A 14,691-nucleotide genomic window follows, 5' to 3' on the forward strand; every position below is an offset into this window, starting at 1 on the left:
GACTGGAATTGGATCAAAGTTCTGCCACATCCAGTCGTGAATGGTGGTGGAAAATTAAACAACAGGAAGAGGAGGCTCCATGAGCATCCCCTTCCTCAATGATGGCAGAGCCCAGCACGAGTGCCAACACAAGGCTGAAGTGTTCACAACCATCTTCAGCCAGACGTGGATGATCCAACTCGGCCTCCTCCGGAGTTCCCCACCATCACAGAAGCCAGTCTTCAACCAATTCAATTCACTTCACCTGATATCAAGAAATAGCTGAGCACACTGGATACAGCAAAGACAATGGGCCCCGACAACATGCCAGCTGTCGTGCTGAAGACTTATGCTCCAGAACTAGCCGTGCCTCTAGTCAAGCTGTTCCAGTACAGCTACAACATTGGCATCTACCGAACATTGTGCAAAATTGCCCAGGTATGCCCATAAAAAGCAGCACAAATCCAATCTGGCCAATTACCGTCAGCTGTGGCTCAGTGGGTAGCACTCTCGCCTCAGAGTCAGAAGGTTGTGGGTTCAAGTCCCACTCCAGGGAATTGAGCACATAAATCTAGGCTGACACTCCAGTGCAGAGCTGAGGGAGTGCTGCACTGTCGGAGGTGCCGTGTTTCGAATGAGACTTTAAACCGAGGCCCCGTCTGCTCTCTCAGGTGAACGTAAACGATCCCTTGGCACTATTTTGAAGAAGAGCAGGGGAGTTATCCCCGGTGTCCTGGCCAATATTTATCCCTCAATCAACATAACAAAAACAGATTATCTGGTCATTATCACATTGCTGTTTGTGGGAGTTTGCTGTGTGCAAATTGGCTGCCACATATCCCACATTACAACAATGACGACACTCCAAAAGTATTTTATTGACTGTAAAGCGCTTTGAGATGTCTGGTGATCGTGAAAGGCGCTATATAAATGCAAGTCTTTCTTTCTTTCTATCAGTCTACTCTCAATCATCAGCAAAGTGATGGAAGGTGTCGTCGACAGTGCTATCAAATGGTACTTACTCACCAATAATCTGCTCACTGATGCTCAGTTTGGTTTCTACCAGGACCACTCAGCTCCAGACCTTATTACAGCCTTGGTCCAAACATAGACAAAGGAGCTGGATTCCAGAGGTGAGGTGAGAGTGACTGCCCTTGACATCAAGGTAGCATTTGACCGAGTGTGGCATCAAGGAGCCCTAGTAAAACAGAAGTCAATGGGAATCAGGCGGAAAACTCTCCACTGGCTGGAGACATTCCTAGCATAAAGGAAGATGGTTGTGGTCGTTGGAGGCCAATTATCTCAGCCCCAGAACATCGCTGCAGGAGTCCCTCAGGGCAGTGTCCTAGGCCCAACCATCTTCAGCTGCTTCATCAATGACCTTCCCTCCAGCATAGGGTCTGAAGTGGGGATGTTCGCTAATGATTGCACAGTGTTCAGTTCCATTCGCAACTCCTCAGATAATGAAGCAGTCCATGCCACATACAGAAAGACTTGGACGACATTCAGGCTTGGGCTGATAAGAGGCAAGTAACATTCACGCTACACAAGTGCCAGGCAATGATTTTCTCCAACAAGAGAGAGTCTAACCACCATCCCTTGACATTCAATAGCATTGCCGAATCACCCACCATCAACATCCTGGGGTCACCATTGACCTGGTACCCCATCCATCACATTAAACATTCACTCCAACCACCACTGGCTTACCGTTGATGCAGTGGGTACTATCTACAAGATGCACTGCAGCAACTCATCAAGGCTTCTTCAACAGCACTTCCCAAACCCACGACCTCTATCAGCTAGAAGGACAAGGGCAGCAGGCGCATGGGAACACCATCACCTCCAAGTTTCCCTCCAAGTCACACATCATCCTGACTTGGAACTATATCACCGTTCCTTCGTCGTCGCTGGGTCAAAATCCTGGAACTTGCTCCCCAACAGCACTGTGGGAGTACCTTCACCTCACGGACAACAGCAATTCAAGAAGGCGGCTCACCACCACCTTCTCAAGGACAGTTAGGAATGAGCAATAAATGCTGGCTTTGCCAGCGATGCCCACATCCCATGAACAAATAAAAAAAGGTTGTAGTAATATTGCAAATGGGAAGCAGAGATGCCGTTAGATTTTGAAGTGAAGGGCCATGGGAAATGACTAGATTAGTGACTGCGACTGTGCAAATAGTGGAGGCCAGATACCTGGTAGAGATCCATGGAAGGGTGAGAGCTGGAGAATGCAGAGTGATCAGGAACACAAAGCGACCTGGAGCCAGCATCAGATAGTAGACAGGAACAAAGTCATCAGCATATGATTACATCCTTTATGTCAGATTGTAAGGTGTCAGACCTGAGTTGAGGCAAGCCCTGCAGTACAAAGATCTGGACAGGTATAGCATTGGTAATATGGAACAAGGCTGTTGACTTTGTATGGGTAAGGGGGGTAGGCAGAAGATATCAGACTTCTTAAAAAGACAATGGAAAAGTTATAGGCAAATGAGTGAATTAGTGACATTTTTAATGTCAATTTTTTTTGTTTTTGTTTTCCATGGCGTGCATGAGGAACTGTTATGCAACTGTTATCACATAAACTTGTTTAATAGATTGGAGGTATGAATTTCCACTGAGGTTCTTCTAATCATCTGCTGTAACTTTGGTGGAAGAGCCACGGAAACTCCCAAAAAATGACAAACAGCATTTTCCAGGATTTCTGTGGCTCTTGCACTGAAGTTATGGCTCACGATCAGGAGAATCCCAGTGAAAATTCTTCCCCTGGGTATTTTTGTGATTGAACTGATCATAAATTACACTGCAGAGATGGTTGTGGGGTCCAATTGCTCATTGGTTGTATGATCTGATTGGTTAAACAGACAATGTTCCGGCACAGTGGCAGTAGGGATTTGATTGGTTAAAGTTCTGGGCAGCTATTGGTGGAAGGGAATGTGCAATAAATACACAATATTATAAGGCACAGCATTACATTCACAGACATAAGATGGTTAATTTTATAGATTTTACTACTTCATGTTTTACATGAATTTTTTTTTAAAGCTTCCTGGAGAAGAACCGTTTTGTTTTAATCATTAAATTGATGATGCACTGTATGGCTGGAGGCCACTTGCACGTAGTACCCACAACACTGGGACTGGATCTGAGCAGTATATGCCAAGAACAGTTTTACTGCTACACCATGCTGGCCTATAGCAGAACATTCATTAGAATTACTACAACAATGATAATTAACTGCAACGGTGACTGACTTCGTACTGCACGGGTATAATCCTTTTTAATCCAATTTCTTTGGGGTTAAAATCCTAACAAGTGCTTCAAATAAATGATTTGACAACATTGTTAAAATAGAGCAAGTAAACATTTCATACAGTTCTGTAAGGCAGTGGGCTAAAATTAGTGCTTTGTGGGAATATAGAAATATTGGTCAGTTTTTTCTGATGCCTACGGGTGTGTACGAGCTGTGTACATGCGCTGAAAACCGGCACTTCCGATCTATCAAGAATCCTCTTCACAGATCGGACGCCTGCCCTGGAGAAGGGCCTCTGCGGGTGGAGAGTTCCGCTTTCTGCAGAACCTCCGCCCGCTGAAATCACTTAAAAATCTTATGCCTGGTAAAAGCAGGTGTAAGACTTGCTTTTACCAGCATAAACGTTCAAAAAAAGTAAAAAAAAAAAAATTTCCCCCCACTCATTTATAATTTAAATAAAAATACTTTTAAAGGTAAGTTTATTTTTAGCCCCATAAAAATGTTAATTATTTTTTTCAAAAAATTTAATTTTTGTTTAAAATATTTAATTTAATGTAATTTTAACTCATTTTAAAAACATGATTAAAAAAATATATATATTTAATGTTTTGATGTGTTTTTTCAGTGATCCCCATTCATACTTTTGACAGGTCTAAGCTGTCAAAAGTATGGAGGGAGAGTCCCTTCTTCCATTGGTCGAGCTGGCCCACATGATCCCAGGGACGCTTGCGACCCGCATTCGCCCCTAGGATACCTGGGCCCTGCGCATTTTGTAGAGCAGAGGCCCAGGAGCGGAAATGGCCGGACATCTGGACGCCTCAGGTAAGGGCGTAGATTTTTCCAGATCGGAGGCCTCCGCATGCAGGAAGCCTCCGATTGGAAAATACGGGCCAATGTGTTACTGTTGTAATATTCCATCCCACTATTGTCATTTAACATTATACTGAACAAATATTCACTCAATAAATATACAAAATACAAATACCTAATGTTACAACTCAGAAATAAGGCATGAAAGCAAAAAATGGCTTCCAAATGGCTCTGGCATTTGTGTTTTATTTATTGCAACCACAGGTGCTATAGTAACCAACCCAGTTCAGACACTCTCAAATTTAAACCCATGAAAATATTTCACTTATAGAAGAGCTCATATTACAGCCACTAGCAAATGTTGAGAAAGGCAGCCTTCAGTGGAAAATGTGTCAACAACCTCGCTGAGGTTACCATCGGTCAAAAGAGAAACCGGTTTCAGTACGAAGAGAACTAGGTAACACTTGTCCTCATTATCTCCTCTGACCTCAATTAGAACTCCACAGGGGTTAATACCAGCAGACACCAGGTGGGTGGGCAGCTAAAATCACCCCCAAGTTACTTATGTGCCCTGAAGCCGCTGGGATTTGACCGATCGCAATTTTAAGCTGCTCAACTGAGCAGAAGTCAATGACACCCACCCTACGCTGGCAGAGTCTGTTTTAGCATATGCAGTCAGGAACCTGATAATGCCACTATACCATCGTACCTGGTCTGCAACAGCCTGCCTGGAGAAGTGCAGCCTCCTGAAGCACTGCTCTTCAGATCAATCCAAGAAACTCATTCTTGACCTATACGCCCTGTGTGCTGGGCTCCTATGAGCAGCCTCCTTCATCTGCTGCCTTCTAAAAGGCCCAGCTGCTGTTCATGCTGGTTGCTGAGGCTGCTGCCTCTTACTCCACGTCTTCCTCCATCCAAATCAAACTGGCAGTAATAGCACCCATGATAAGCAGATAGAGCTTATTCAGAGTAAGTAAGACAAAAAATATTGGAAAGAAGCAACATGGAAGCAGGAAGCTCTCCTGGCAACCTAAACAGCACAATGGCACACATATCTTACGATCCAATTGCCTGCAACTGAGTGCCCCTTTAAAAAAAAATTCCACTGCCTCTGAAAGACCAATCCCACTATATTTTACTTGGGAGTTGGGCTGGGCTGGGCTAGACTTCTGTGATTTTGAGTTAATATGGTATCGGGGTCCTAATATCGTCATAGGAACCTGATTTGCATGTATTCATGAGGCCCTAGCCTGTTTCTGGTGGGCGCCTCATCCAACTAAAAAAACTTCACAGTTCAAATGGCAGTCAGCGGGAACACAGCAGGAACAGAGTGGTAATCTACAATGATTTTAAACGAGCTGTCCACCCAGTTGCTGCTGGACAGGGTGGGTTAAAATCGCCCCTGCTTTGTTCCAGTCCCATTCAAGCTGATTTTAACACAGTCATCAATGGAGGATAAGACTTCAATCTGTGACTGATGTTTCCTGCTCCCACTCTGATCTTAAGAATATTACTAACTAGCTTCTAATTACCACCCATTCCACACTTTCAATTGGTCCACCTTTGACTCCTTTAACTTGTCTGTCTCTGCCCCACTGAGGCTGACGACGTGTTTCCAGCTTTCTCCGCTTTTGTTTTTATTATTGATTTTTCTAAGTTTCTTTTGAGTGGATTTTACCAGTTGCCAATCAGTAAATGACAGCTGGTTGTGATTTCCCTCCAGCTAATTTCATAAAACCTGAATTTGATAGAGGGAATAAAAGAAAATTAGCCAGCCACGATACACCAATAATAAAGTTCCTCTTACACTTCTGTATCATTTAATTGAACATTTAATGGTGTAAATTGCCACAGAACGCATGCTACTGCTGCTGCTGGGATTTTGTGTACACAAACAAACTGACAGTTTAGAGCTGTTCTAAGCTGCATATGAACACTAACTGAAAGAGAAATGAAAGTCATGACAATCACCCACTCTTCATATCCTCACAGGATTTAACATTTAAAACAGAGGCTTGTTCAAACCACCCAGACTCCCTTATACGGCTTGTGCTATTTACTTGCATCACTGGCATAGTGATATGAAAAAATCCTCACATTCGTTAAACTCACCAATGTCAGGGTTGACATGAAGTAAAATATTTTTCGATTTAAATGGATTTATTGCAAAAGAATCTGTGCAGGTGGGTGGTTAAAAACAAGTAGGTTACTTACCCGCTCACAACTTGACCATTTTGGATTTTAACCTGCAGGGTTCTCCAGCCAGATGAGGCGCCCACCAAAAGCCCACCAAAAGAGGGGCCTCATGAATTTAAGTGAATCAGGGTATTCTTACATCAATGCCAATTGCATTTTAAGTGGAGCTTGAGCAGGGAAGCCTCTGTGTCCTTCCCGCAAGGCTGAAGCAGAACTGTAGTTGGTCTGCCGACAAAAAAGCTCCTGCAATGTAGGTCTAAAACTTTCCTTTATGGGACCAGGAGGAGCAGGAGGGCTCCTCTTGCCCGATTAGTAAAGTCACGACTTTCCCTGAGCTGGACTCACCCCCTTCTCTCCAGCGAACACCCTGATTTACTTGCTTTCCAGCGAGTCTTCCCTTAGTGACAGCCAGCTGCCTCAGGATGCCTGAACACCCTCTCCCACCCGCTGGCCAGCTGCCGCTTTCTGCCCATTTCAGGATGTAGATGAGGCCTGGGAGTTAAAATAGCCTGGGCCTGAAACTTAGGTCAGCGAGCGCACCTTGTACTCACTTCGCGCCCCCACCCGCCCAAACCTGGCCAGGATTAAAATCAACCATATTGGTATTAAATTCCTTTGCCTGCTATTTTAAAAGAGACACAATCCCATTTATTTCAATTTTCAAAGGTCCTAATTTCAGTGGCACTAACCCATTTATTTTAAGCATTTGTATATTGCCCTCAAAGAGACAATTTCAATGTTCACACCTCTACAGCAAGTGCCATTTCTATTGCAAAATCTTATAGAAGGAGAAAATCTGTCTCTAAATAAAGATTTCAGGCACAAAAATATTATCTTACCAGACTGATTGTTAGTGATATTAAGAGCAGACTTCAAACTTCCTGTCAGTGAGAATTAATCAGTCTTGTAACCTCATGTTTTGTTTACCTTTATTTCTGGAATTTCTCCTTAGGCTTTTGACTCAGTATTTTCAGTTTTTGGTACTTTTGTTATTTTGAACTCAGGATATTTTCTTAATTTCTCAGGAACATTTTGATTTTTAATACATTGCAATACTTCTGCAATGACCTCATTGTTCTGCAGTCTGGTTGTGAGGCTTAAATTATCTATGTACACTTAATTATATCAGACCATCATCAACAGTAAGATTTACAAAAAAGAACTAGGAGAACTGATTGCAAATTCATACAGATAAGTAGAACAGTGCATTTCTTTTACAGTGAGACACAGTAAAACTTTATATTGAATCCACACATATCAGTGTTTCACTTAGACGTGAGAGCTGTGTCTGTGCTAATACTGTGAAGTGAAGGTGATCCGCATTCACCTGGTTTCCCTCTTTTGTATCCTGACATTCCAGTGCAAGTATTCTAAGCCTATGCTATAAAAGGGAGTGGTGTATAGCGTGCAACTAGTTCTGGAGAATGTACAGCAGCACAAGAAAAGCAGGCTTTTCTCTCACTTTCAAAAGCAGTGACCTTATTGTTGGTATATTGACATCCTGGCTTTGACTGAAACTTGGCTCATGGATGGTAACCAAAGTACTCATTTAGTACCTCAGCCATGCCTTCTGCCTCCACCTATAGATCTCCATTTTGGTCCATAATCGGCCCCACCACTCCTCTGACAACACTTTTACTGTTAATATTCACTGCACCCCTGTCCTCCCTAAACCTCTCCCTCTATACAAACTCTCCTACTCATATTCACAGCCACCTCCCCTGGTCTCTCTACCTTCCATGGGCTCAATCACTGACAATTCCACCTCCAACCATTTCCTTGCATCCCTCAAGAATAACATCCCCCTACACCTTCCAATCCCGCTTCCTTCTGTAACTCTCCACCAAAGCACTTACAACCGTACTTTCAAAACCCAACTGCCTAGCCTGTGGTCCTCCATTCGCCACAATAATTCTGCAGCCATCGATCTGCCACCATCACCTTTGATAACCTTGTTGTCAGCAAAACCTTTACTCTCTGCCGTCCTGGTTCCCTGGTATGGCCTCCATCTTCACTCCCTCAAGTCCAAGGGGCACAGTCTTAAGAGTCTCTGGCACACAACTGGTTTAGCCATCCATCACCAGATCAGGCTGGACCGTAAGCATCATTGAGCCTTAGTGTCCTCGACCAAAACTGCTCACTACTGCAGGATCAGCCTGGGGAGCAAAGATACCCCTCAGCATCTTTTCTGCACTACCAACTGTCTCCTTATATTCCTCTCCTGACCCTCTAAACTTAAGCCAAACAATAAGTGCAGGAGCTCATGGACCTCTTTGTCACTAAGATTACAACAATCCATTCAGCTGCCTCGGCTGCTTCCACCTTTTTCCCTTACTCACCAAGACAACCCTCCCCACCACAGGTTCCCCCTGTCTCTCTTTAGTTTCTCTCCCATTTCCCTTTCCTTTCCCAGAATTAAAGCCAATGGAAAGGAAAATCATGTAGGGTGTATAACAGCCGACTGATCCACTACCGCCCATTCTACATCCCCGCCAAAGTTGAAGGTTTTGTCGTTTGTGAGCAACGATCTGAGAAGCTCAGGAGTAAACAAGCGGCTTGGCATGTCTAGGTACTGGTGATTACTGATTACCCCTGATAACCTACAAATCAATTAATCAGTAAGCAGTTAATGCTGAATTACTGTGATATCACTGAACTGCCTTTGTAACCTTTGTTATTTATTTTGTCAATTAACCCTAGCTACTAATTATTTGCATATTCAATGTTAAAGTGCTGTTAACTAGGATTTTAAGGTTAATAAACAATTGTTAGTTCATAGAATCATAGAATGGTTACAGCACAGAAGAAAGCCATTCAGCCCGTCAAGCCCATGCCGGCTCTCTACAAGAGCACTTCAGCTAGTCCCACTCCCCCACCCTTTCCCTGTAGCCCTGCAAATTTTTTTCCTTCAGATACTTATCCAACTCCCTTTTGAAAACTGTGATTGAGTCTGCCTCCACCACCCTTTTCAGGCAGTGCATTCCAGATCCTAACCACTCGCTGAGTAAATTTTTTTTTCTCATGTCACCTTTGATTTTTTTGCCAATCACCTTAAATTTGTATCCTCTGGTTCTCGACCCTTCCGCCAATGGGAACAGTCTATCTACTCTGTCCAGACCACTCATGATTTTGAACACCTCTATCAAATCTCCTCTCAATCTTCTCTGCTCCAAGGAGAACAACCCCAGCTTCTCCAGTCTATCAACGTAACTGAATTCCTGGAATCATTCTCTGCACCTTCTCTAAGGCCTTCACATCCTTCCTCAAATGTGGTGCCCAGAATTGGACGCAGTACTCCAGTTGGGGCTGAACCAGTGTTTTATACAAGTTCATCACAATTTCCACACTTTTGTACTCTATACCTCTATTTATGAAGCCCAGGATCCCATAAGCCTTTTTAACTGCTTTCTCAACCTGCCCTGCCACCTTCAACGATTTGTGCACACATACCCCCAGGTCTCTCTGTTCATGACTTTGTTGTCTGACTTCTTTGATAGTTAGCAAGAAAGGACTAATTCATTCACTCAGTAGCTTGTGTGGACCGTGATAGGAGTTTGGTAGTGTAAGTGTGAATAAAATCTGAATTGGCTGATGTAAGATAGCTTGGTGGTAACTCCTAGGCATAGACTGGGTGTTAACTCCTCATCAAGGAACTGTCTGGTGTTTAAGATAAAGGTGGTAAGGACTCATCTGCTGCCCTTGAGGAATATTCTTGGCAGGGTATTGATTCCAGTGTTCCTACTATGCCAAGCAATACAGACTAGGGAAGTTCCCTGGTTAAATCTCTATTCTGTGCTACAGTTTGCATTTCGATTCACTATTTAGTGACTCATGCTGGAGTGTGCATTTCTGTGGGTGTCAGATTGGGCTCAGGTACATTGCAAATACAATTAAGTCATCGGGCAGTAATCATTGTTTCGGCTCACACACAAAATTGAATTCCATTTGCATGAGGTACTGGAGTTCTGCCAGAGCTCATAGAACTCTATCCAGCATGAGTGACCGCCTTCAGGAGTGAAAGGGGAACATTTTGTGGGGGGAGAAACAATAATTGAACTTTAAAAATTACTGACAACATTAACCAGTTAAGATAAAAATAGACTGCTTCCTCTCATACAGTGCTTAGCATCTTTGTCCTGTGTTAATGCACACATTCCAGCTGTAATGCTCACAAGATATCACATGACTATTGGCTTTTTTGACACACTTGAATGAATGTAATCCAAACAATAAAGTTTCAATCACTTGGCCTTTTTGGTACATGACTCAACAATGCTGTTGCATCATATGTTCAGTTCCCTGCAGGTTTACAGCCCCATGTTAAATCAATTGTATAAATTCATATATGTTCCATACCCATTACCTTTCAGTGCCAGTGAACTTCCTCCTCCATACCTGATGCAATACCGGGTATTCCCAAAAAGATCAGGCATGAAAAATATAGGGTGCACATATTGCATTACTTGGAGGATGACATTATGCTTTTGTAATCTTTACCCAAAAGAAAATGATGTCCTGTGAGGCCCAACATAATTATATGTACCCTACCTAATATTGTGAGATCTTTTGTCATTTTACCTTATCATCCAATGGCACTGGCAAAAAAATGTCAAAAGCAGCAACAAAGGTTAACTATAGCATAAATTATACAAAAGGTACTTAAAGTAGGTGGCTGACAATTAACAGGCAGCAATTCACTCTGGAGACAAATCATAAGAATGATTGACATCATTTGATTCCAAAACCTACTAAGCTTCTCACACCCAACATTACTGATTTTGTGCTTTCCCGTGTACTATTGGTCTAGTCATTCCTGGGTACAGTAATTCAGCAATGCCGGGGGACGAGAAAGTGGGGAAAATTATAAATAATGAAGCCTATAATGCAACTGGGGGTTCAAATCATGTCCTAACCAAAAGTGCACACAGCAAGAGGCTTATAAGAATATTAAGAGTGCACTCAACACATTTTTGCATCCATTGACATTAGTGGATGGAAAAAATCATGGACAATGTGCCCACAATATTCCGATGAGCTGCCGCTACATATGAAGCCCTGCCAGTGATGCAGGGTCTCAGAAAACTTTGTCAGTATTCTCGAATTGTGTCTGTTTTTTGCAGAATAAAGATATGGTCCTTTTTGTTTACTGATGATTCAAAATATGCATTTCCATGCCATTCTCAGCACTTCACCAGTATCCCATAACTCCGTGACATTTGTGAAGCAGCATTACAGCTAAGGGTGTAATAAACCTACAGTGCTTGTAAGCTTTATTACTTCTATTGGTTTAATACAGCTTCAGGGTTTATCTGTTACCATAGATCTCCCCTGCCATAGTTCATGGTAAGTCATAAGATACTCACACACTTTATTGTCTCTGTTGCCCTTGTGTTGCTATCACCCTCTCTCTCTTCTACTTCGCTGTCCCAAGGGCCTAAATTTGATAACAGGGGCAAAATGGTCGGCAGGGTGGACTTGCACACCAAGAGAGAAAGACCCGAGGACCATCCTAAATCCGTTCTCAGGCCTCACTGGAATAAATCTGGCGTGCTTTGCTGATCCAGGCCCTTCGAATTTGGGGTTAGCTCAGACCCACAGGTAAGTTCGGGTGGGGTGGGGGAGTACGCGGTGCAGGAGCCGACTCATTTTAGCTGGTTGCCAGAGCCGCCTAAAAACAGGTGTTGACGAATTCAGCTTTGGTAAATTCAGCTTTGGTAAATTCATCATTGTTGCACTCATTTTTCGCTTGTAAATCAGGCATAACAATGTTGAATTTATCACAAAAGAAGAATACTGCGGGTGCTGGAAATCTGAAATAAAAACAGAAAATGCTGGAAATACTCAGCAGGTCAGACAGCATCTGTTTGGAGAGAAACAGAGTTAACATTTCAGGTCAATGACCTTTCGTCAGAACTGGAACAAGTTAAAGATGTAACAGGTTTTAATCAAGTACAAAGGCAGGAAAAGGACAAGGAAACGGATGAAAGAACAAAGGGAAAGGATAGTGATAGGGTGGAAAGCTGGGGTGATTAAATGACAAAAGGGGGTGGCAATGGGACAAGTAAAGAAATAAAAGATGGGTCTAGAGGTGGTGTAAATGGCAACAGCAGAACCATTACCAGCAGTGTGTCAGCCGTGGCTCAGTCAGTAGCACTCTCACCTCTCAGTCAGAAGGTTGTGGGTTCAGAGTCCCACTCCAGAGACTTGAGCACAAATATTTAGGCTGACACTCCAGTGCAGTACCGAGGGAGTGCTACTCTGTCGGAGGTGCCATCTTTCGGATGAGACATTAAACCCGTCTGCTCTCAGGTGGACGTAAAAGATCCATGGCACTATTTCTAAGAAGAGCAGCGGAGTTATCTCTGGCCAATATTTATCCCTCAATCAACGTCACTAAAACAGATTATCTGGTCATTATCACGTTGCTGTTTGTGGGACCTTGCTGTGTGCAAATTGGCTGCCGCATTTCCTACATTGCAACAGTGACTACACTTCAAAAAGTACTTCATTGGCTGTAAAACGCTTTAGGCTGTTCTAAAAATAGTGGTTATGATCTGAAGTTATTGAAATCAATGTTGAGTCCAGAAGGTTGTAAAGTGCCTAAACAAAAGATGAGGTGATGTTCCTCAACCTTCCGTTGAGCTTAATGTTTAATCTATGCTCTCTAACTCTTTTTGTTTCTGTCTCTCTCTCTCTCTTCAGCTTCTTTCTGTCTCTCTTTCTGTTCTTTCTTCTGTTCATATGGCTGGGTGGTGGCTGGTTGTTGGGATGAGGAAGGGAGCTGCCAAGGGCTGCAGGCCACATTATCAATGCACTGGTCAGGGCACAGGTCTTGGGTGGCTTTTAGGTATAGTATAAATACCTAAAGTATAAATGTCCAGTTGTATTTAAACAGCAAATACTGCCAATTAATAATATGGGACTTTATAAAGCAGGAAAGTTCTGCAGAAAATCTATTGACTGTTGCATCCTATTGCCAGCTAGGGCATTGAACTGTTACTGGTTGATGCAACCCCCCTTCCCCGCATTAGGACCCTGAACCACCACCAGACACAGCATCCCTGCCCTCACAAGGACACCAAGCAGCCATTGCCTATCCTCTTTAGGACCCTAAGCCTCACTGACAACTGCAACCCCTTTACCCCCACCAGAATGCTGAAGGTCCAATAGCCACTGCACCCCACTGACAAGACTCACAGCTCCATTTTACCCCACCAAGACCCCAAATTCTACTGGCTACTGCACCCTCTCACCCACGTTCTCACCCCAAGCCCGAGCCCCCAATAGGTCTTAGCTTCCTTCTGCTGACACCCACCCTCCAAGCAAGACACATGCCACTCAGACTTCCATCAGCCATGATACGTACATCGTCCCTGGCCGAAACCCTCATCTGGGTCTCCACATCTTTCACCTCTGCTGTTAAAAGTTGGTTTCTGCTATGAGCAGGACGGTTTTATGCTTGTTAGGTACTTTAAAAAAAAGTATAATGTAACTACATGGAAAATTTAAACTTCTCCAACCTAAACCTAATATTCAGACGTGACAGAAATAGCGTGATATGACCGTCCTGTAAGCACAGGAAGCATAAACTGCATAAAACTTTTAATGTAATACAGACAAGTTGGGTTTAGGGCTACTGTACATCATTAGCCCCAGCTTGCATTTCCCTGATTCTGATCACAGTTTCCCAGGCCTGTTTCCACATTCTATATGTCTCTGTCTCTTTCTCACTCCCCAAACACACGGGCAATCAAAAATTTTAGGTGAATGAAATTTCTATTAAAATACATGTAATCAATAATTACTGAACCACAAAAGATTTTGAGGATCAAGAAAATAATTAGTTATTTATTAAAACTATAATAGGAGGTGAATTTCTACCTTTTTAGATCCATCACTGTGTCGGCCATCACATTAGTCCCTCTGCTTAAAAAGTCTTCATTCATCAGGGTTTCCAGTAGCTTAGGTAGATTAAAAAGAACGTCCCAGGTATATGTTTTGTTATGAGTTCTTTCTACTTTGTAAATGATTTCCTCTATTTGATTCAAATCCACCTAAAAATATAATGTAAGCAAATTGAATTTGCCTTAAATTCAGAAACTTTCTTTGAAGAATTGTATTACTTTCAAAATTTACTTGTACAAGCAAGAAAAGATAAAAGTAGAGTATGGGTAGAGATAAGTGTGAATGTGAATTTGTAATTTATTGTGCTTCAAATTGAGCCATTTCAGATCTGTTCCCAACTACCCCCAATTTGAAAATAGGGTTCAGATGTGGCTGCCCCCTTTAAGAAAATGCCACCTGAAATGTCCACTGTCAGAGTAGTAGTGACGCACCAAAGTTTTCATGTTTCCATATTTCTGTTTCTGCTATTGGTAAATAGTTTTAAAAGTAGACAGTATGCTTAACGTGAAGCATCTGAACTGGGATCAAATTCAAACATTCAGGGG

At 42.8% G+C, this 14,691-nt stretch overlaps 1 protein-coding gene across 1 annotated transcript in view; it reads right to left on the minus strand.

The window, feature by feature from the left end:
* LOC147117286 (ATP-binding cassette sub-family A member 13-like) overlaps positions 1-14,691 on the minus strand; it is a 108,125-nt gene that overhangs the window by 72,729 nt on the left and 20,705 nt on the right. The window contains exon 6 of the mRNA XM_085988135.1: positions 14,123-14,295. Within this exon, the coding sequence (XP_085844261.1) occupies positions 14,123-14,295 (173 nt within the window). The remainder of the gene's footprint in view (positions 1-14,122; positions 14,296-14,691) is intronic.

This window comes from Somniosus microcephalus, chromosome 5 (genome assembly GCF_052327205.1).
Source record: "Somniosus microcephalus isolate GS21.2 chromosome 5, FLI_Smic_1.0, whole genome shotgun sequence".
NCBI classification, from domain to species: domain Eukaryota; kingdom Metazoa; phylum Chordata; class Chondrichthyes; order Squaliformes; family Somniosidae; genus Somniosus; species Somniosus microcephalus.